The following is a 22,621-nucleotide window of genomic DNA, read 5'->3' on the forward strand; positions in this document are numbered from 1 at the left end:
CTGAGAGATTTACTCCAGATTCACTAATAAGAGAAAATGTGGAAGATGTGATTAAAATCGTGAGGGTGCAGTTAAGGATCCTTTCCTCCAAAGACATTTTCAAGGAAATGATCATCAGCAAATGCTGCTATTACATGTAGGATAGATACTTTCCTGCTTCACTTACCCAGTAGAAGCCCATGTCCTGAAATGTTAAAGAAGACATTACTGTCTACACTAAGGTTTGAGATCCCAGTCAGATGGAGCCCTTGGCCAAAGGAGTCCAAAAAACAGCAACCACGTATGTAAGAGTCTGGAAAGAAAAGAGGTTGGAGAATTTAATATTAGCTCCTACTCCTATGATGCTATGCAGTTAATCCTTTTTGCTTCCATGAGACTGACCAGTTGAAGCTGAAATTTGCTCATCTTTGCCAACAAGTGGGCATTGCTGAAATAGTTGCAGTAGAAGAAAGGGGCCCCAAGCACAGAAACAGGTTACTCGAGGCATCTCGTGTTATGTGGGGGGAGAAGATCCAAATGAAAGGATCATATAAGTGAGCTACATTATGAGCTGAGGTAACTGGGGGATTGAAGTGGGACTGAATGAAAGGAAGAATGTAGCAGAAGGCTGGGTATCTTATCCACCTTGTGTAGCCAGGCATGATGACCACCTTAATGTACTTCAGGATCATGGCCAGAACTGCCTTCTGACACCAGAAAGCCTAGATCATCATTAAATGATGAAGCTGGCATAGGGAAGACAAAGCTGTGAGTTAACTGGAGGGGAAGATCCAATCCAGAGTCTTTCAAACATATGAGCCCATCTAACTCACTCCCACCTCCACCAGTCTTCAGAGACCTCGTTGCCACTTCCACAGAGATTAATTTTGTGCTTACCAAACACCCAGTCAAAATAAGTGTTCCTTAACTTTCAGGTGATATAACTAAATATTGGTTTACGCTATGGAACATCCCTGAGTCAGCTCAGGACTCACTCATGGTATATTATGGCTTTCATTTCCAGAACTAGAAGCAGCACAGCGACTCGAAGACGTACCATAAAAATGAAATACTATTTAGAAAGGAGCTGTCAAAAACCACAAAGGAACCAAAACAATTCAAAGGACTCCATCAAATGTTACTTGGTCTTAGTCTACAGGTGAAGTTCTCTCACTTTTCTCACGTTTACAGTCCTATGGTGTTAACTGACTCCAGAGCTAAGCAGGGTTTTGAGAATATCTTTCCCAGTTGGAAAGATGGATCTGTGAGATTGTTTGGGCTCATGTCCAGAGCAGCTGTCTCACCTGCCATCTGTGCATTGCCAGCAACTGTAAGGGCACTGCGTTGCTGCCAAAATGCTTGGCCCATGTGGTAGAACTGGACCCCCTCCACTTGCAGCTGACTCGTTGCTCCCTGGAAGGCTTCCACAATGACAACAGCTCCCAGGTCCCGAGACCCCAGCTGCCTCTCACTTCGCTTGTACAGACACCTGGAGCCACCTAGAAGACAACCCAGTAGGAACTATCAGTTTTACATATCTGCTGTGACAGTGGGACATGCAGAGTCCTTTGAGGCAACTCATGAGGCCCACCACACCGACTCAGGGAACTCCTGTTTCCTGCAGCGATCTTAAACACATGCCCAAAGACAAACAGCCACAGGCAAGCTTGCACGATACTCCCCCTAAGTACTTCCACAGTTTCTCACCTCAGAGTCTGGACATTTTTAGAGGAAGGTATATTAAAACCAGCAGGAAGCTGTGCTAGTTTTATGCTTAGGAAAGTTCCTTGTGTTCAATTTTAAACAGGCCTACGCACAGGGATGATGGATTTGACATTGATTTACCTTGGGTGAGGTTCTTGAAAAGGGGATTGGGCACGGCTGTACTGAACTGAGCTGAAATGAGAACATTTTGAAATTTCTTTAAAACCCTCTCCCTCCCAACTGCCCCCACAGACATGTGAGGAAACGTTCGTATCCACAGACAGAAGATAAGGAAAGGAGATGATAGGGCTGCGGAAGGAATCGACATTCCTCAAAGGTGTCCTTTCCCCAGGTCTGTGCTCAGGATATTTTGGTTCAGGGGGATTCAGGCTATGAATGTGTAAATCGGTCCTGCTTACACTCAGCAATGCTCATTTTTCTTTTAAAGATGGTAAATTAACCACAAGAAACACTGCCCACTCATCTTCTGGTGACTCCTCTGAGAAATCCTCCTGTACTTTAATGCAAATAAAAACCTCAAACAGTTAGCACATTTCAGAGACTATATTTATGAGTTCCACACAAAATGGACCATAAATCCATGAGTAATATAAGCAGTTGGCTGCTGGATATCAAATGAAGTCTTGTGTCACAGTCTGAGTGCCCAAGGCATTTTATTTTTAAAGGGAGCCTTATACCTGGGTTGCCAGATAACCTAACTCTCCTTAAATTATAATCGCCGTGTCGGACTGCATTTCCTCACCTGCAGGTGTAAATCAGGAAGCCATCCGTCAAACTTCACTGTGCCTTACAAACATAAAACCAAAGGAGAATTGAGATACCTATTGTTTCACCACTGCTACTAAATGCTACAAGACGCTGTCACCTGTTTTTTCTTCCTCAGGATCCCCAAATAACACCATAATTTTTTACACTACAGAGTACAATAAGCATCAGGGTGCTTTGTTTTTCTTTCTTCTAAAAGTTTCTAAATAGTAAACACAATTAAAAATTTAATATATTATGTACACTGAAGTATGCTTTCAGAAGATACTTTCTTTGCTATACCCTTAGGCTCAGGCAAAACTAAAGGGTCTTTCCCAAGATGGCTTGAAACAATAATGCGAAAACAGTACATCTGAGATGTTACAATGAAATGCACTTCAACTCCCAAGACTTCATACTTCAATGTCAAATGATGTTTGGAAAGATAAAACTGTTTTCCTGGCACTGATATGTCTCCGCTTTACTCTATTAAGAAGCATTTCTAATGCACAGTGATACCACAATGTGATTTTAGAGAAGAAATTTTACTCTTGAGTACCTCTCAAGACCTCCTCACCTCTTGTGCCACCTGCTTCTGCACACTCTCTGATGTGGGAGATCCTCTCCTTCGTGACATTCCCTTGAACAACAACCCTTCTGCTAAGCAGTGCCACCACAGCAGTCAAAGGCAGGCTCTGGCCATTCACTCTTTCCTCTCCAACGTTGTGGGAGTACCTAGGGAAAGACAACAAAAGTACAGAAGCACCTGCAGCTGACAGATGGCAGGAATGATGTTGACCCTAACCATCCAAATCCAACTTCAGCCCCTGTCTCACTGCTGACATCAAGAATTACCTCTATCTGTTACATCTGCATATACGGGCTAGATATATTTTTCCTTGGTTGACATTTATTTTCATCTTGTCTCACAAGTTCACAAATTCTCTTTGCATTTGGTACTTATACACCAAAATATTTCAACATTTGAATTTCCTTCATCTTCTGAAAACATACTGTCAGTATTTTCTTCTTCAAGCCCCAAATATTTTTACACAGAAATGATACCATTGGCATTTATGGGTACTGGAGATAGGCTACCATCAACATAGAGAAGATATTTCTACACTGGGACTCCAAGTTACAATGCAAGAAGTATAGTTTGGCCAAGGCCTTCATGCGTAGAAAATGAAGAGAGCATAAAGAGCTAAACTAATGTTCAGTAGAAACAAAGAAGCAGTATTTCCAAACTGAAGTAATTCACTTTGAGTGTTTTGTTAATTAACTTAAGTAATTCAGTAGAGAAGGGAAGGATTTATTTTTTTTTTTTTAACAAAATCAGACACTTTCTGTGGGAAAAAACAAACAAACAAACAAAAAAACCACTCAAGAAAATAACTTTTCAGGAAAATTCTTAGCCAATTCTGTGCTAAGGCCACTGGACTGAACTAACAATTGGTGTTTTCTGATACAAAGGTCCATGGTTATGATACAGGATTTAAACACAGAATCATAGAATAATTAAGCTTGGAAAAGATCTCTAAGATCATCTAGTCCAATCACCCACCTACCACCAAAACTGCCCACTAAATCATGTCCCTTAGAGCCACCAGTGAGAATGCATTCAATATTTAATGTCTGCTGGCTTTGAGGTTAGCAAAGAACTGAAATATCTCTGACCACCTCTGTTTAAAGGACTTACATATAGTTCCTAAGTCCCACAGGAAACTGCAAATCCTCATCTAGACCATATTTTCTCCTGGTTTCACTTTTTGCTATTGAAACCCCGTTTCTCCTTGAAAAGATACCTGAGTGGTGACCTAAGGTAGAGCTCAGTATTATTGACAGACTCAATAACGGCCACTTCTTCTTGCTGCTGTGCATCTCCAAGACCTGTCCTTCCCACCACAATTTCATCACCTGGTTCCCAGTCAACAGGTTTCTGGAGCACTAATCGTAAGTCGTTAGCAAGAGCTGATGACTTCAAGTATGTGAAAGTGACTTTGGGCATCCAGCCTGGAAAAAAAAGATAAAGAAAAACTCACTATATATATAGATATATAAAAACAAAACAGAAAAAGGATTTGCCTTCTTAGAAAACACTGCTTCACTTGGATCATTCACTTCTCTTTGACTCCATGTCAGAGAGATGGGAGTAATGCTATAAAACATGATATGTGCACATTCTTTTGAATCAGAAATGTTGCATTTTCCAAACAGTATCTTCATTTCATATCTTTTAGTCTTTATCGGTCCTAAACAGCAGAAAAACATATTAGGAAGGAGTCTGCTCAAAAGGTTGCAGGAGCTGAGGTCGTTTCATTCCATCTGAAGGCAAGAAACACTTCTAAAGCTCCTTCTATTACAAACAACAGAGGAAAGCACTTTTTTGCAGAGACAAAAACTATTTCAAATGATCAGATTCCTCTGTCAGGTATCCAAAATGAGATGAAATGAGTCTGGGCCTACAAATAACTTGCATTCACAGAAGTGCATAGTGAAAGATGACTACCTCTGCTTTTAAGAACTTGCAAGACTCACTGAAGATGGCTCAGCTAGCAACACCAGGTCATTTACACATTGTCTCTATGGAGAACCCAAAGCAAGGGCTCACTGTTTGAGAACCTGCCTTAACCATCTGACTGTGTCATACAGTGCAACCGGTTGGCTACAAAATGAAGCACACAGCTCATATGTGTGGCATGCAGCAAGCCTGCTTTCAAACAGCTGACCAAAATAAAAATAAAAAATCAAACAAAAAAAAAGTGTTGATTGTCTTTTTTTGCCACTTGGTAGCTATGGTGGAGATTGGCAATCTGACTGGCCCAGCATGAAATAATGTGATGAACAGGATTCTGCAACTGCTTAGAAGTGTATCTCAATCTGTTTCCAGCTGAGATCACACACAGGCCTGCCTGGGAAAAGCCTTCTCCACAGGCAAAGCAGACACATAGTACGAGTGCACAAGTCAGTAGGACTTCAGGGTGAAGAAGAGCCCCTTGCATGAGCAGCCATAAGTCAGCTTTGAAAGGCAACAGAAAGGTAACAACAGATTCCCAAATCTTCTCTTCACTGGACATTCTACCAAACTTGGGCACAACAAGACCCAGCAATGAAACTTCAAGACATTTTAACCTCCCTTCTTTGTTTCATGAGGTTTGCTTTAACTCTTACCTAGCGGGCTTTGGAGCAGATTGTTCCAGTGAGATCCAGCAACTGAACACCATCAGGGGAGAAAGCGTGAGCCTCACACACTCTCCTTTAGTATATTTTTCCTCCCCTCCTTTGCAATAGATCATAATTTACCTTTAGCCCTCAGCAAGTTACTGTCCTCCCTGGTTGTACTATAGAAAAGTAATAACACCAGAAATCACTAAGGGTAGAGGTTGCATCCAATAAATCATTTTCAAATTATTTTAAGCAAGCTTCTCTCTCTCTCTCTCTCCATTTCCTGTTTCATGTTCTGGTTGCTTTCACTCTAGTGTCCCAATTCCTCTTTCTTTAATGAAGGTGGAAATAACAGGTAGCACCCCAAGTCAATGAATTCACAGCAGAATGAGAGAAGATAGAATCAAGCCTTCATACTCTGTGAACCTAAAGAATTTTTGAGTACCTGGTGTGTGTGTCAACGAGATGAAACACATTAAACGTAGCTGAGATATCTCTAGTTGATTATTTTTCCTTTTTCTTAAAGTAGAACTGGAATTTCTCCACTTACAGCTAAGTAAATTCCCCAAACATCCCTTCTTCCAGTCCAGTGTTGATGCAGTATAAAGACTTGGAGGATATTGATGCAAAGGGAAGAGGTAGAATATTTAAAGCAGTGAAATAGGACATTTAAAGTGGTGAGAATGTGTGAACTCAAATAAGATGACGAATGAGAAAAAATAGCCATCTTTCAGCACAACAGCTGTTCTATTTGCTGATCACTGATCACTGTCTGGTCAAACAGTTGTAAGGCTTTGAAAGGTGCCTCCTTGATGACCCCTTCTGATGATCTTGAGGAAAGCACTCATCTCCCTTCCACCAAACATCCTGGGATTGTAAGCACTGCTGGATGAGGATGTTCCATAGAAGAGGCCTACCAATCAATCACACTGAAATAGCTTCAGTGTATTTTTTAGAATAAACTCGTGCTTATATGCCATCACCACCCGAGATAAGAGGAGAATATCAGAGAAAATACAGGTAGGTGCATTTCCCACCCTTCATAAAGTTCTAGTGGCTCCTTAGGCAGATGCAAGAGGAGTCAGTATAGTAGTCATCAATTCAAGGAGAGCTGTACACTGTTGGGGGATCCCTTTTTCATCAGCTCCCTCTATTTATGCCGCTACACAGAGAATACAAGTTTCTAAGAAACAAAAGGAAGCACATTTTTTCCCCTCTGCACAAAGAGCAGCACTTTGTACATCGCCCTTTTGAGCAAGCATAGCTGGTGCAGAGAAATGCTCTTGCCATCAGCTCACATGCATCTTTTTACTAGCAGCAGTCCCATCATTGTTATTCATTTACCTTCTTTTATTGAGTGAACCTCGTGAATTTTTAGGGCCTGCATAAAAACCAACAACTGACAGCAGCCATCTGCAAGTTGAGCAGCAGACTATTTTTTTCTCTAGCTCTGGACATTTTGCTCATGTTCACGTGTTAGTGTGCATTTGTGTGCATCTGTGTGCATCTGTGGCCAAACACACAATTGCTTCCCATTGCATACATCTGTCACACACATACTACAGCAACCATTATAAAAATACTGCTGGTGCAAATCACTGTTCTGCATTCAAAATGAACTCCAATAGAAAAGGTCTCCTTCAGGCTTTTCCATTCCCAGGCTCAGAATTAAAAATCACTAAGGAGATTTTTTCCAAGTCTTCTTCTCCCGAAGGAAGAGTACTAAATGTATTCAAAATTTTTTCTTCTTCTTCCTTTTTTTTATTTGACTTATTATTATGTTTCTTAAGCCTCCTTCTCTATCTTCCATATTCCAAAGTGCAACACTGCAACTTTCATCTCCAATAATTCCAAATATAGGTAAACATGTCTCTGTGCTAGTACAGGCACAGGAGTACATTCAGCACAGTTGCTCTTCTGCATCTCATTTATTCTCTTGCAGTTTGCATCCACAGACAACACACTCATGTTCTTTACGCCACTGGCAACCAGAAGGCATCTCACACAGAATCACAGGAGTTGGAAGGGAACTGAAGAGGTCATCAAGTCCAAGCCCTCTGCTAAAGCAGTTGCCTACAGTAGATCACACAGCTGGGAGTCCAGATGGGTCTGGAATGTCTCCATAGAAGACTCCACCACTTCTCTGAGCAGCCTGTTCCAGTGCTCCATCATCCTTATTGAAAAGAAGCTCTTCTTGTTTGTATGGAACCTCCTATGCTCAAGTTTTAGGCCATTGCTCCTTGCCCTATCACTACACACCAAGAGCCTGGCCTCATCCATTTGCCTCTCACCTCCCTGTAGATATTTATAAACCTTAGATCTCACTGCCTGGTGATTTATTGGAAAACAGATGCTCCTGCCCAGGAAACAAGACTTCCTGTAGCAGGCATTGTCACCCAACTTTAGGTATGCAAGGAGCAAACCTCCTAATTCTAGGGAACCAATCTCCTAACCAACCCTGAGAGCAACCAGTATGAGGTCCAGCCAGATTCAGGCAAAGCTGGATCTTGCATTGGGGTACTGGTAGAAAACAGACTATTTAAATTTGTTTAAATGAGGACTGGCTCCATCCCTAAGCCTGCCATGAGACCAATGGCATTTCTCCCAGCAGCAGTTAAAATGTTTCAAACAATCATTTTTTCCTGCTCATACTGCATGGGACTGCAGGTTCTGAGCCCTTCTCCTACAATGTCACAGGTCAGGATCTCATCTTCATTTCCATCTACCACAAATCAATTAACTCAGTTACAAACAGTTTGTAGTGGTGACAAACTAGAGAGCTCTTTACACCTCTGGACAGTTTACTGGTGCTTTAAAGTTGAGCTAATGAGGTCTTGTGATACCACAAAAGGAATTTACAAGAATTGCAGGGCTCAGACATGCAATCTACTTACCATGACTATACAAGTCATAGTGCTGACAGTCTGTCAATCTCTTGCAGCTACAGTGCAGATCTGTAGTGTAAATGAGAATAAGATCTTTCCATTTCCACGAATGAAGTGAAAAGGAACAGGCAGTTCACATTTTCCTCAAACAAAGGAATGTTGCAGGAGATGAAGGTAAAAATATAATTCAATAAATTATAGCCAAAAAAAAAAAAAAGGCAAAAAAAAAAAAGAAAAAACAAAACCCACAGTATAGTCTTTGGCAGTAAAAGACAATTTACTGCAGCATTTCAGGTGTCAAACTGCCTAAGGAATCCAGCTTCATCTCCACTGTCATAACCTCATATTAAAAAACTTTTCCTTATCCAAATTGAACTGCCCTTTCAAACTTAGCCTGGCCATTCCTGAAATTTCCAAATGTCAAAGCAATAAATGGCAGTGCAGCCATTGGGAACAGTTGCTTCAGGAAACAGATTTTTAAAAAATATTTTGAGATCCAGAAAAGAGACTTTCTGTTGTTGCTGCTTCACAGTTAATAAAAATTAAAGCCATAAAAATAACATAAAACCTTCCTTACATTAAAAAGGATAGGACATATTTTTCAGAAAGCCTCCTTGGTCTGTGTTGCTACAGTTCCCTATGGACTTTAAGTTGAACCTTTCTTTAAGTTGGACCTATCTTTAAGTTAGGGACATGGAGTGATGAAATCATGTCATGAATCACAGGATAGGTAAGATAGGGTAGATGGAGTGGAACGGGATGGAATGGAGTAGAACAGAACAGCACAGGATAGAATCACTCAGTTGGAAGGGATGTACAAAGACCATCGAGCCCAACTGCCCGACCACTTCAGGGCTACCCAAAAGTTAAAGCACGTTACTGAGGGCAATGTCCCAGTGCCTCTTGCACACTGACAGCCATGGGACATCAATCACCTCCCTACGAAGCCCATTTCAATATAAGAAGCCTATTCTGGCCTTGAAGAAGATTTTCTTTAGAAACATTCCACTTGCCAGATCCCTAGCAGTGACTAGTCCAGGCAACAGCTGTAAAGTGAACAGAATCCAGAAGTGAAGAAGGAGAGCTGTTTCCCTCTGTTTTGCAGTTAGAGGATCGTGTTTTACTTCCTGCTATGCAGCTTTGAAAGGCAAGGATCATCTGTGCTCTGGAAGAGAGAGATCTCCTTTCATATCCACAGAGTCCTGCATAGCATTCTGATTTTCTTCTGTAGGAAATACCCTTGAAAATGACCTCGTCCTGCTGAATGCCAATGCCTGCAGGATTTCAAATGTGCGTTGTTTGTTCTTCTTCCTTCCAGCTGAATACTGAGAGGCAGATTTGGAGGGAAAGTTTCAACATTACATTCAAAGGTCTTAAAAATGCAACTATTTCATGGCACAGAAAGATTCCACATTTGCACTAATCTACAGCTTCCCCTTTCTTCTGGCAAAAAACACAAGTTATACATAAGTTATACTCACTGCCCATTTCTCAGTCCCCTTCACATATCCCCACATTGTCTTCTTCTTTAAGATTAGCACTAAAAGATGGAGTGTGTGGTTCAAGTGTAAATTAAAGAGATATGTGTTTCTGCTAGAATGAAAGGCAAGCTATGAAAGACACAGCATCTCTCTCTGAACTCAGTTTTACACAATCTGTTGTTTTCCCCCCCAGCCCCCGTCTACTGGGTCTTTAAAATCTAATGGTCAACTTACATTTATGAATAAGAAAGTGAAGGCAGAAGTCATTGTACATTAGTTACTCCATGGGAAGTGCCTAAGTGAAGTCTCCTACCCCCAGTGAACACAGGGGATCCATGGCAGCTTTAGCCTTCTGTTCAGGAGCCATCTGCTTTAATGCATCATGTGCGAATCAACGTCTTGAAAGGAAAAATGCTATTTTGGAAAGCAGAAAGCCTCCTGCAACCACACGAAATAACTAACATCTGAGGAAAACTAACCCATGGAAGTGACCACAGAAAGGGAAAGAGGATTTGAACAAATTCTCTCATTGTTGTCTATGATCTCTTAAACTCAACACAGATACACCCGTACTTAATGGAGGAAAAACAAGAACCATTTGATTAAATGATTGCTTTCCTGAGGGATGAACAGGCACTGGTGAACAGTGCACAGCTCACAGATGCTTTGTGTTTTATTACTGATTAAATGTGATTAAAGTGAATAATCAGCTCAACTGATTAAAAACAATTTTTGTTTGAAATAATCCTGGAAATGCTTAAGATTTCTTTGGTTTTAAGGAGCCCGAGATTTAAGAAGTGAAGAATTACCTACTATCATCTTCTACCAGCAGCATCCATTTGTATCTTTGCAGCAGGACTTTCCGATGACTATAAGGGACTGAAATCATAGTGTCATAGAATCACATAATGGTTGGGTTGGAAGGGACCTTAAAGCCCACACAGTTCCAATCCCTGCCATGGGATGGCTTAAGGCTTTAAACAAAGTGTATCCAGCATATTATCAAATCCAAAGCGTAGCATCTTCCATCTAGTTGGGGAGGAATGTGTTGTTAGGCAACACGCAGAGAACAGGCTCATATATTCATGCCCCGTATCATCACAACCTTGGTACTGATAAGGTTTTAGGTAAATAGCAAGAATGCTACTCTTTGGGATGAGGCACAGTCTGCTTCACACAGAGTAATAATGACCTCATGGGATAAGAAATGGAACAGAATGGGAAACACCTTTAACGTTTTTGCTTCCCATGGCAATGAGAGTGTTGGGAACAGGAAACTGGGCTATCGCAAACGTTAGATGTCCTCAGCCACTGATGCAACATCACAGAATCACAGAATGGCCGGGGTTGGAAGGGACCTCAAGGATCATGAATCTTAAACCCTCTGCCATGTGCAGGGCCACCAACCTCCCCATTTCATAGCAGCCCAGGCTGCCCAGGGCCCCATCCAACCTGGCCTTGAACACCTCCAGGGATGGACGGGGCATCACAGCCTCTCTGGGCAGCTGTTCCAGCACCTCACCACTCTCATAGGAAAGGACTTCCCCCTGACATCCAACCTCAATCTTCCCTCTCTCAACTTCAAACCATTTCCCCTTGTCCTGCTGTTATCTCCCCTTTCAAACAGTTGACATCCACACCTACGCTGCATCCCCACCCCATCCCTGCCAATGCTCAGCACAGCTGCTGCCTGCAACCCAGTTTCCCTGGAAAGGACAAAGGTGCAAGAACAGCCAAGGCCACCACGGTGAACTTCTCTCCCAAAGCTTGTCAGGAGCACTTCTGAGGGAATAAAGTGTGAACAGAGCTGGAGACAGTGATAAATTTCCCTTCTGAACAATCAATAAAAGTCTCCCAGCTCCGCTCAGGCCCCTACTGCGGATACGAGGGCCATAATTACATTGTCAAAAAGTGGAGTTGCCCCGGCTGACCGAACCCCCCTGTAAGCCTGACGTGTGATTGACAGGCAGTTTATGGGTGGCACGATCTGACTGGCAGGGGAGTTGGCTAAAGCCAAAGGCAACACTGAAATTTCCCAGTCTGCTACAACCACCGGAGCAAAGGACTGCTGCTCGCCAGGGGATTGTGGGAAACCCTGAGTCATATTAACATATCAAAGTAAGAAGCTGACAGCGCTTACTAAACAATCTGAACTCAACCATAGCTGCAGAGCATCCCCCAAACTTCCCCGTCTGAAGGAGAACAGGAATTAAAATGCACTCAGCCCTGTCTTCACCACGACAGCTCTGAATTTGAAAGCCTGCTTGTTTAACGATTTTGATCTGCGATAACATACGTGTACGTGTAGATGTATATATATATCACATATATTGCTGAGCATGTCAGTTTCTTTCATATACACGTGTGATATGAAAGAGGCTGACATGCTCAACAATTTGTTCTATACCACGGGCCAGACTGGTGCTAAATTGGAGCCAGAACAACGTATTTCTGTTTGATGTGAGCAATGTGAAGCCAGCAAAAGAATACACTTCTTTTGGTCTTATTTTCTACTGAGCTGCTACTGCTTCAGTGCTAAATTGTGGATTACATGGTCAGAATCAATCTTAATTGCAGCCAGGCACTGGGATAGTATGTCATGCAGAGCTTAGAAGTGGCTTCGTGGCTGGTCTTTGAGCTGCTCACTGCAGGGTACACCAAGGGTGTAAAACATCGTCGGAAACGCAGCTGTGCAGAGGGACCTGGACAGGCTGGAGAAATGGGCAGGCAGGAACCTCCTGCAGTTCAACAAGGGGAAGGAGAGGCTGTGAGAGCTGGGGCTGCTCAGCCCAGAGCTGGGGCAGCTCAGGGGGGTCCCACTGCAGCTGTAAATCCCCGCAGGACATGCAAGGGGATGGAGTTCTGCTCCACAATGCTTGGGGCAGCCCAGGGGCACAGGGCACAGCCTGGATGTGAGGAGCAGCCATCAGCAGCACTGCTGTGCTGGGCGGGTGCCAGAGCATTGGCACAGGGAGCAGAGAGCAGCGGGGGCTGCTCACTGGGGAGTCCCAAAAGCCAGGCATAGGGCAGGCTGAGAAAGGAAACGAGAAGCAGGACAAGCAGCCCAGCAACAAGGAGATACTGTGCTCTCTTTCCCAAATTGCTACATAACAAAACAGCATGGAGAAGTCAAAGCTTTTGTAGTGCGCTGACTACGTAAGGACAAAGTTCTGACTTCCTTACAGAGGTCAAATTAAGAAGGATGCTTGAAGCTAGCAGAAGAAGACACAGAAAACGACATACTGAAAACCATTACCAGGCAAATTCAAATCAGACATCTTAATATGTCTCTTAAAAAATAAAATAAAAACATGGATGATTAACCAAATCCCCTGGAACAAGCTTCCACAGAAAATACTGGCTTCCGATTCCCTTGACGTCCTCAGACAAAGACCAAGCCTTTCTGGAAGGCATGCTTTAATCTAATGCGAGTTACCAAACCCAAAGCTGGGATAACTGTGTGAAACTCAATGGCCAGTAAAGGACAGTGAATTCAGCTTGGGTGATCTAATAGCATTTCTTCACGGAGCCCCTCTAGGAAATGGGATAGAAACATTCTGCCCTTCTGCTAAAGCCAGTTGACTGAAATTATTTAAGCCAATGGCAAGCACAAAATATTTCAGCCCTACTGTGACTCAACTAAAGGGTCAAGAGCACACGGTGTGGCTTTCAGCACATGTCCAGGTGCATCCCCTGCCACCCCCAGCTTCCACTCCCCTCTCCTGCTTCAGAAAGGCATCTACTGAAGGACTGCCCTCCAACAGCCAACCTCACCCGACCTCCCTGAGCTGCTGGGCACTGACAGGATCACCTCACACAGCACGGCTCTCTCCCTCCGTGTGCTCAGATTGTACCCCTCGGTGTCTTACATTATTTTTGACTGAGAGCCATACGTGTCAGTAACGCTCAGATGGCAACATTTCTGCCCGTGGGCCTGGAGGGTGGAAGTTCAAGCCCTGCTGGAGGATACGGATGCCTACTGACATGAATGTTGACATGCAAGAACAGAAGGGAGGGAGATGAGGCGTTCAGACACGTCGGCTTTTTTTTCCCCTTTCTCCTTTCTAAGACATGCACTGCCTTTAAAAACAGCCCGTTAAGAGCTAGATGTGTGCATTTCACTAATACTCTAATTCATGCTGTTGGGACCTGAATTCCACATCCTGACTACAGCAACTAGAAATGTCTATTTAATACCAGTTTTTCACAGCCCTTTAAAAAAAAATCTGTGTGTCCAAATTCTTCTACCCCATGATATGAACCTGTATTCATCCACAAACCCATGCCAGTGTCTGTCCTTCTAGGCCCCTTGTCTATTCTACATGATAGGAATGCACACTTTTGCTCCGTGGGGTTTCTTTCAGAGTAAATATGGTGGTTATAGCAGAGGACTGGGCATCCAGGACTGAAGTTTTTAGCACTGCCACAGTTCTTCTGCATAGCTCTGGGCTTGTCACTTGTGACCACAACCTGTGCAGAGCAGGTGTGATTGCGTGGAATGCCAGGCGATCAGGAAGAAGCACGGCTGGAGGATGGAGGAGAACAGGAAAACACACTGCTGGGAGTTCTGTGCTGCTGCTGCTGCTGCTGCTGTGAAGAGAAGCAGTGTTCCCACTCCAGCTGGCAAAGCTTGTCACTGGCTTCAGCACAGGACCTACCTGGTAGAGTACTTTCTATTGGCAACCCCAAGAGAAGGAAACTTCCTAACTGTTATGGAGAGAGATAAGGAGAAAAAGATATCCCATTCTGGTAGCAAAGCAAACCCATGCGATACACAGCAGAGAAATGAACATCCAAGGGATGGACACTTTCATTTAAATGCATAAATCCAGGCCTCTTTCAAGCACCTAAGTGAGTGCTAAGGTTTCATAACTACTTGGAATCACAGAATCATGGAATCAAACAATACTTGATACCATCTAGCTTCTTCTTCGGGCTGAAATTTTCAAAATGACTCAGCTCCCAGTATGGCAGCTCTTATGGAAATACAGCACTTTTAAAGAGAAGGAAAAATGTACTCACCATGGATGGAAAGGGTCCCATTTCTCACTGCCAGGAACTTGGCCCCATATGGAAACAGTGGTGGGGAGTGGAGGCTTCCATAGAGATAGATGCGTGCTCTGTGATGGAAACGGGCTGTGGAAGATCCCACCCGGAGCTCTCCTCCATCAGATATCAGAATGTAATGAGCATGTAGTTCCACAGGTCCTGGACCAGTAAACACGAGTTTGCCACCTGAAGACAACAGAAGAGTAAAATGCAACCACTGACCACATGGTCAGTCATGATCATTGAATCACAGAACTGCAGAATCACTGAAGTTGGTAAAGACTCCAAAGGTCCCCAAATCCAACCTCACCCCACTCCCACCATGCCCACACCTCCGCAGTTCTCAAATACCTCCAGGGACAGTGACTCCACCACCTCTGTGGGCAGTGGAACTGCTTCTCTTTCTGAGAAGAAATTGCTTCTATCCTAATGAGGTTAAAGATATGAGATTAAGGATGAAGATAACAATACCGCTTCCTACAAAAATCCAACCGTGGTCGGTCCTTCTCCCTTTGGACTGATCAGTTCCTTATAGCATGTCTCTTTTAGTAATGAAGATCTTAGTTAACTTAGACCGTCTTTCACTTCTGCCACAGGCAGCGTCTTTCTAGACCTGAGCAAAACCACCATTAAATCTGGGCAAATATCTAAGTCTCTCCACTTCCAGTCCAAGGGAGTTAAGTTTGGAAACTCCCAGTCTTAACTCACTCCCTCTCTAACCGTTAGAAGGGGATAATATTACTTAATTTGTGGATTACTTTGCAGATTACAAACTGCTTGTGACAGAGGGAGGCGAGAGCAAAGCTTAGGAACACAGGAATTGGCAACTTGCTTAGTTCAATTCAACTCTTCCAGTTGCTGTTCAAAACCAGATGCTTCCAAATACAGTACAAGAAACTTCTCCTTGTTAGCTGGATGTGAAAAGATCTCCTCATTCCATAAAAGCCTCATTTGAATCCCTAATTAAAGGTTAGTTTTGCCCCAAAGCATAAGGTTTCATTCATCTTCCTGCCAACATTTTCCTTGTACAATCTATTAGTAAAACTGGACAGGTTTTGTCAGTGATGTATATCTGATCCTTCAAATCTTTTTAATACTCATCTCAATAACTTCTTGAAGCACTGAATTCTGTGGTCTACATACTACACAACACATGAAAAGGCATTTTCATCCTTTGGTTTCAACTCAAGTCTCTTTTCATTCTATCAAATGCCTCCTTTGTTCTTGCCTGGTGTGAGCTGGTAATCCCAGTCTATCATTTCAGAGCAGTTCACTCTGACATCCTTTCACGGCTTCCCTCCTATAAAGGACACTTCTGCTATCTTTACGGTGTATTTGCACAGAGTAGGCTCTCAGACATCTCATCCTTCTGCAGTTGGGATAGGTCTTCCTAGGTCAAACCATGCATCCCTGGAGCTAGTCCCAAAGCCTCACATCATATCTCCTTACAAAGGGTCTATGAGCCTCCCAACCTTTCCCTTTACGAAGCAGCAGTTAAGGAATCTCATACCATGGCCAGAATCCTACTGTTGTTAGCAAGCTTTAATGTTGATCTTCATACCCACCAAACTGTTGGCTTCCCCATAAGATACTACCAGTCACAGTGATATGGGAGCTGCACAGCACTTCTCTGCCTTTCCCATTCCATTGCATCCACTCTTGCTGAGCACATTCTGCATACTCCTTATTTATTCTTGCATTGATGGACTTTAATTGTTGAGCTTAATTTCTCACTCTCACAACAAAGCTAGTATTTGAATAAGAGCTCCCCATTCAATATTTCCTTTGGAGACTTAAGTAGGTTCCAGATAAGCTTATACAGGGCATGCAGAGAAGAGATAAACCTCACATTTTCTTGCAAATAAGCACTGCGAACCATGGGATTCCTCCCACAAACACCAGATTCCTGGTATATGAGCTGCCTGTTTCCCTAGACATACTTTTCTACACACAAATGCATTTCTGTTAAGCTTGCTTTGTTACAGCCATGTTGTATTTTCACAAACTGTACTGAGTAAACACTGATACAACAGCATGAAATTCAGCTTGTTTCATTTAAAATGATGGAAGGTTTCTGACTTATTCTGAGGTACACCTGACACTTCTAGAAAAATGAAGTGTTGGCAGTACAGAAGCGTGCTCTGCTGAAATGGTATGCATTCACAGACTGGAGGGACCATTAGATCCTATCTCCTGCTGGTCTGTGCACATCACACTACTGACAAACTGAAGGAAGCGGAGACTCTGTGTTTGACTGCTGGATGCCCTCCAGAAATGCAGACAATCAATTAAGTGATTGGTGACATCATTCTACCATTTTCTAAGATCATTTTTTTTTCCAGTGGCTAATCTCCCTTACTGGTCACAATTTCTGTTTTATTTCCAACCACAGATGAGCTCTCAGACAGCGGTTGCCTTGACGCCCTCCTGCATTGCACTGCAGAGAGGTCTACAAAACAGCACTTCCTGCAAAGGTATCAGCAGGTAAACAGCAATTAAATCAAATCTCAAAGCCTAGATCAGGCTGGTTATAAAGTTTCTAAGATTCTTGCTGCAAGGAATCATCTATAGCCTCTTCCATAGCCTGAACACTCAGGCTGGGCAGCCTGGTCTAGTATTGGATATGGAGGTTGGTGGCCTTCCTGAAGCAGGGGGTTTGATGATCCTTGGGGAGTTTGATGATCCTTGAGGTCCCTTCCAACGAAGCTATTCTATGATTCTATGAACACTCCTCCTGAAATGGGGAAGCCAGATTTCTTAATCCTTCCACCTCTTTATTATTCTCCTTGGTAGTCTCCACAAAGGCAATTCTTCTTTATCCCCACCTTCTGTACCTTCCTCATCACACAAAAAACTATACGACCTCCTTTTGTTACTTCATTACAGCAGCTTCCTTGGCCACCTCAGCTCCTGATGGTTTTCATAGATACAGCTCTCTCTCACGCAGTCCCTTACTGAGTACCCACAGTTTTTGTTCCTATCTGCCCAGCTGTGTACTCCACAGTGTAAATCTGTGCTTAGTTCGAATGGCACTGACAAATGTGATCGGTGATGGATCTCCATCTACTTGCAGGTGATTTACTTCTTCCAGGTGATCACACTACTACATTTTACAAAGCTATATTTGAACTAATTTGTGATTTTCTTAGAAGATGATTTAAAATTTTGTCACCTTTCTGAGGGGAAACTTTTCCCTTCTGTACTTTCCCACATACACTGAAATTAATATTCACAGACCACAGAATGCCTCTACCAGAATAAAACTGGCCCTGGTGCTTAAAGAATGTGTATTCCTGAAAGATACTATTTAACATCTTCTTCGGTAATAAATGGATTGCTGTTCCATCTTCCTCTTGTGATATAATTTACCATCCTGTTCCTTCCCACGCTGAGAACAGAAATATTTATTAAATATATTTGCCTTATAGCAGCAGCGTTAATAATTTTATCACTGCGATCGAGAAATGGAACTATAAATCACCGCGATTTATTTTATTCCTAACATAAAAAAGACATCTTCCCCAAGGTCTTTATTGACTTCCTATGCACTATTCCCACTGAAATATAGTCATTTCTGTTTCCACTTCTCTTCGTGTGATTTTTAATGAATATTTTAATTGTTGCTATGCTGCACCACTGAACTGGGAAGGCTGGTAGCCAGAGCTGTCCTGTCTTCTGATTGCAAAATCACACTTCTGCCTCAAATGACCTTCCCAAAAGTTTCCATACGCTTCAGGCACACACTGTCCATTTAAAATTTTCAAGCTGTCCATAAGGCAGCTTAGAAATATTCAGTTCCTCCCACAACCCTTTCTAGATCCTCTCTGTTGGATGGGAGAGATGGGGGAGCATCTCCTCCTGTAAGACTCCCGAGTTCTTTCCTGTCTGCAGCCTTTTCAGCACATCTCAAGGCAGCTGTGGGAAGATATCTGTTTCCCATAAGGTCTGGGATTTACCTTCCTTTTTCCCTACCTACCCTGGCTCTAGAGGTTCTGATGGGCACTTTTATGTACAGCGTGGCTTTGGCATGTCAAGAGTTGCCCATCCTTATACAGCTCCTCACAAATGAACAGTCCTCTAAATCCTTTCTTTCCTTTCCTCAGGAAGTCCCCTGGTTCCGTAGCATTAGGCTCACTATACATCAGCTATCCTGAGCAATGGGCCCTTGCATCTATTCAAGTATTTTCTATCTCCTTTGTGGATTTACAGGTGTCTGGTGAGCTTGGCAATTGGATGCTTTGTGACAGCCCTGCACAACGTGTTGTTCCAGCACTTCTCAGTAGCAGCATCTCAGTCGCAGGCACTAATTCTGCTGTGCTTGGCCTGCAGGTCTGACCCTTTCTGGGGCACATCCTATTGGCTTTCCCTTTCTGGGTGAAGATTTGGTTGCGCTGGAACAAAAAGAGCTGGATTTCAAGCTGGGAGCTGTTGCCTGGCTCTTGAGATTCTCCTTCCCCAAGTGCAATGACAATCCAAAGCACACTTGGCAATGGTGCAAAGATTTGAGAGATCATGACCACCAAAGGAGATTTGCTGTATGGGATGCTTTGGCTGTCCCTTAGCAGCAGCAGACAGATCCCAGTGTAATCAAAGGAACTGAGTGCATCGGCTGCAAGTGATGGCCACAACTTCATGCAGCTTCTGAAGCTTCTGAACTCCTCCAGAACAAAACAAAAGGCACTTATGGGAAAAAAGTGTAAAAAGAAAAATTCAACTGCTGAATTTTTTTTTTTTTTTTAAAAAAAGCAATATCAGACAAAGGAAAAGAAAACATTAGCAGGGATTCATTTAGCCATTAAACAAGTCCAAGTGTAAAATATGTAAAATAAACTCCAGCCAAACTTACAAATACCTGTGTCAAAAATTTATACACGGTCCTTCCAACACTCAGCTTTCCATATTTCTTTGCTTTTCATCAGGTCAAAATAAATATACAGCTGCTGCTTTACAAGATTGTCTTCCCCTTTTTTAAAAGAAAATAAAAGTTATGCTTCCTTCTTTTATTGCACTTGACCCCTTCTCTGCAAGCAGAAAGGAAGAATATTGCTCAGCTGAGCCTTTGGCTGTGACCCTCAAATTATTTGTTATGGCTGCACGGGAAAGCAAAGTCCTACATATGACCTTGAGGGTGATTTTATAAAAATCAATCAACTACTGTTATGATGGCCTCCCCGCCAAGCAAAATAAATACAATTAAAGCCATAATCACTTCTGTACAGTAATGTGCAAATTCAATGGGTCTCTTTAGGTGGAGTGAGGGAGAGTGGGGGCGGAATCTGTCGGGGTTATTTGATACTTTGTGAGAACATCAGAAGCACCATTCTTCTCAATTAACCCAGCAATTAGCCTCCACCTCTCCGCCTGGAAAAGAAATCTTTCTTTATCTGTCTTTACTCAAAAGAAAAAGAGCAGGGGAAAAAAAAAGCAAAAAACAAGGAAAAAACTGGAGGCAGCCTCGGAGAAAGGGAGAAACATCTGGACCAAATAACAAAAAATGGTAATATAATAATAATAGTAATAATAATGGCAAGGGGAGCATTATCTGCCATGTGAATAAGTGCTCCACCAGCGTATCAATGGTTGTACCAAGAGTCTTATCTTCTGAACTTCTTAGGAAATGGTAGAAGGCACACAACTCGGTGGGAAGCAAAGTCCCCATTCCAAAAGGCATCTTTACATGGAGGTTGGGCTCCTTTACCATTAGCTTTTGAGGCAACACCTCAGCATGTGCAATCACAGCATTTGCAGAAGCGTTAAAGCAAGCAAATTGTAAGGAAGGTGCTGGAGAGTCTGCAGAGATTTGTTTTAAATCAGTAACAGAAAGTGTTAGGGAAATAACGATGGAAAAACTGTCCTGCATGTCAAGAGTGTGTCGTAGCACTTCAATTAGCAGAAAACCCCTGCAGAAGAGGATATGCTGGCTGAAAGGCCATCTCCTCAAGAGGACTACTCCCTCCCAGCACCACAGAATCACAGCATCACAGAATCACAGAATGGTTGGGTTGGAAGGGACCTCAAGGATCATGAAGCTCCAACCCCCTGCCACATGCAGGGCCACCAACCTCCACATTTCATACCATCCCAGGCTGCCCAGGGCCCCATCCAACCTGGCCTTGAACACCTCCAGGGATGGACGGGGCATCACAGCCTCTCTGGGCAGCTGTTCCAGCACCTCACCACTCTCTCTGTAAAGAACTATGTATGACCTTAAGTGTTATGTCTGGTGCATCCTTGTTGCAAGAAAAAGAAGAAAAAAAAAAGCAACAACAATACAAAACATAGATCCTCCTCTGTATGGGAAGAGAAATACAGAGTTTACAGGCCTTCAGTGGGAACAACAGACTATTTCACAGACCTGTTGACAGGCTCACGTGGCATTTGGATGAGCCATAACAGTTTACTGCAGGCTGGACCAGTGTTGAGCAAGATGTGAAGAAGTTTGTCCTACTGGCTCCATCCCAAGGCTGCCTGAACCACAAGACCAAACCTCCCTATATAGGTTCCTTCTCTCTAGTGATATACAGGTGCAGATCAAAACCAGCTATGTGTTTCCACCAGAACATCAATAATGCTACAAAGATAAACACATATTCCAGCACTTTGTTAGATGGAGGCCTTCATCTGTCCGTGCGTGAGGAACCAGCAGCTGCTTGAGCACTCTCAGATAGAATGGCCTGACCTGAGAGGTGGTGGAGTCATTCACTGTCCCTGGAGGTGTTCAAGAAACATTTAGCTGTGGCACTAAGGGACATGGCTTAGTGGGGAAGAACTGGTGGTAGGCGAATGATTGGACTGGGTGATTTTGGAGGTCTATTCCAGCCTTGGTGAGTTTATGACTGAGCTGTCATGTAAGCCTTGAGAAGGTATCACACTAAGCACGAAAATGCAAGAAAAAAATCAGTCCTCAGGCTCTTATTTCAAGTCTACAGGTGATGGACACCTGTTGAGTCCTCCACCCTCAGCAAAAGAGGGGGACATCAGGGAAAGAACAGTTGTAGGGAGTAGAATTATTATTATGGTCTATCTGGGTGACCATCAGACCAGTGTGTTTCCACTTGCTATACTCCACCCACACTTATCTCAAGCTGATTTCTGGCACTTACATTTAAACACATCACTAATTTGCTGCTGGAACTTGTTCTTAGTGGAAGCCTGTTCTCACAGAAGAGCTAACGCAATGCACAGTTTGTTAAGCCATCAGAAGAAGAGGAGATACAGTGAAATTGAAATCTTCATGCAGTGCCCTGCTACACATTACTCTTCATCAGTACTTCTGTGCTTACAATACCTACTTACGCCTTTGAAGATATTTATTTGCATTTAAGAGCTTTAAAAATCATCAGAATGGCCTGGGTTGAAAAGGACCACAATGATCATCTAGTTTCAACCCCCTGCTGTGTGCCAACCACCAGACCAGGCTGCCCAGAGTCACATCCAAAGGCTTAGATCCCTGCTGCAGGGGATATTTCTGTACTGCATATGGGTGTGCAAGGACGGAACTACTAATGGGACAGTGTCATTGGGGGGGGGGGGCTGCTTAGCATCTAGGGCAGATGCAGACAGATGCAGGACCTTTCCATCTTATACTTAGAA

General features: G+C 43.1%; 1 protein-coding gene across 11 annotated transcripts in view; it reads right to left on the reverse strand.

Moving 5' to 3' along the window:
• The window catches only part of PKHD1 (PKHD1 ciliary IPT domain containing fibrocystin/polyductin), a 240,212-nt gene that overhangs the window by 135,175 nt on the left and 82,416 nt on the right, over positions 1–22,621 (reverse strand). For all 11 annotated transcript variants that reach the window (XM_042832731.1, XM_042832730.1, XM_042832736.1 and 8 more), the window contains 5 exons: positions 15,002–15,214; positions 4,254–4,461; positions 3,026–3,183; positions 1,284–1,478; positions 167–292 (listed from right to left, as the gene is read on the reverse strand). In XM_042832731.1, coding sequence (XP_042688665.1) covers positions 167–292; positions 1,284–1,478; positions 3,026–3,183; positions 4,254–4,461; positions 15,002–15,214 — 900 coding nt within the window. The remainder of the gene's footprint in view (positions 1–166; positions 293–1,283; positions 1,479–3,025; positions 3,184–4,253; positions 4,462–15,001; positions 15,215–22,621) is intronic.

Source organism: Centrocercus urophasianus, unplaced genomic scaffold (assembly GCF_019232065.1).
Source record: "Centrocercus urophasianus isolate 14NV4802_14NV808 unplaced genomic scaffold, USGS_Curo_1.0 seq_39, whole genome shotgun sequence".
Lineage (NCBI taxonomy): Eukaryota > Metazoa > Chordata > Aves > Galliformes > Phasianidae > Centrocercus > Centrocercus urophasianus.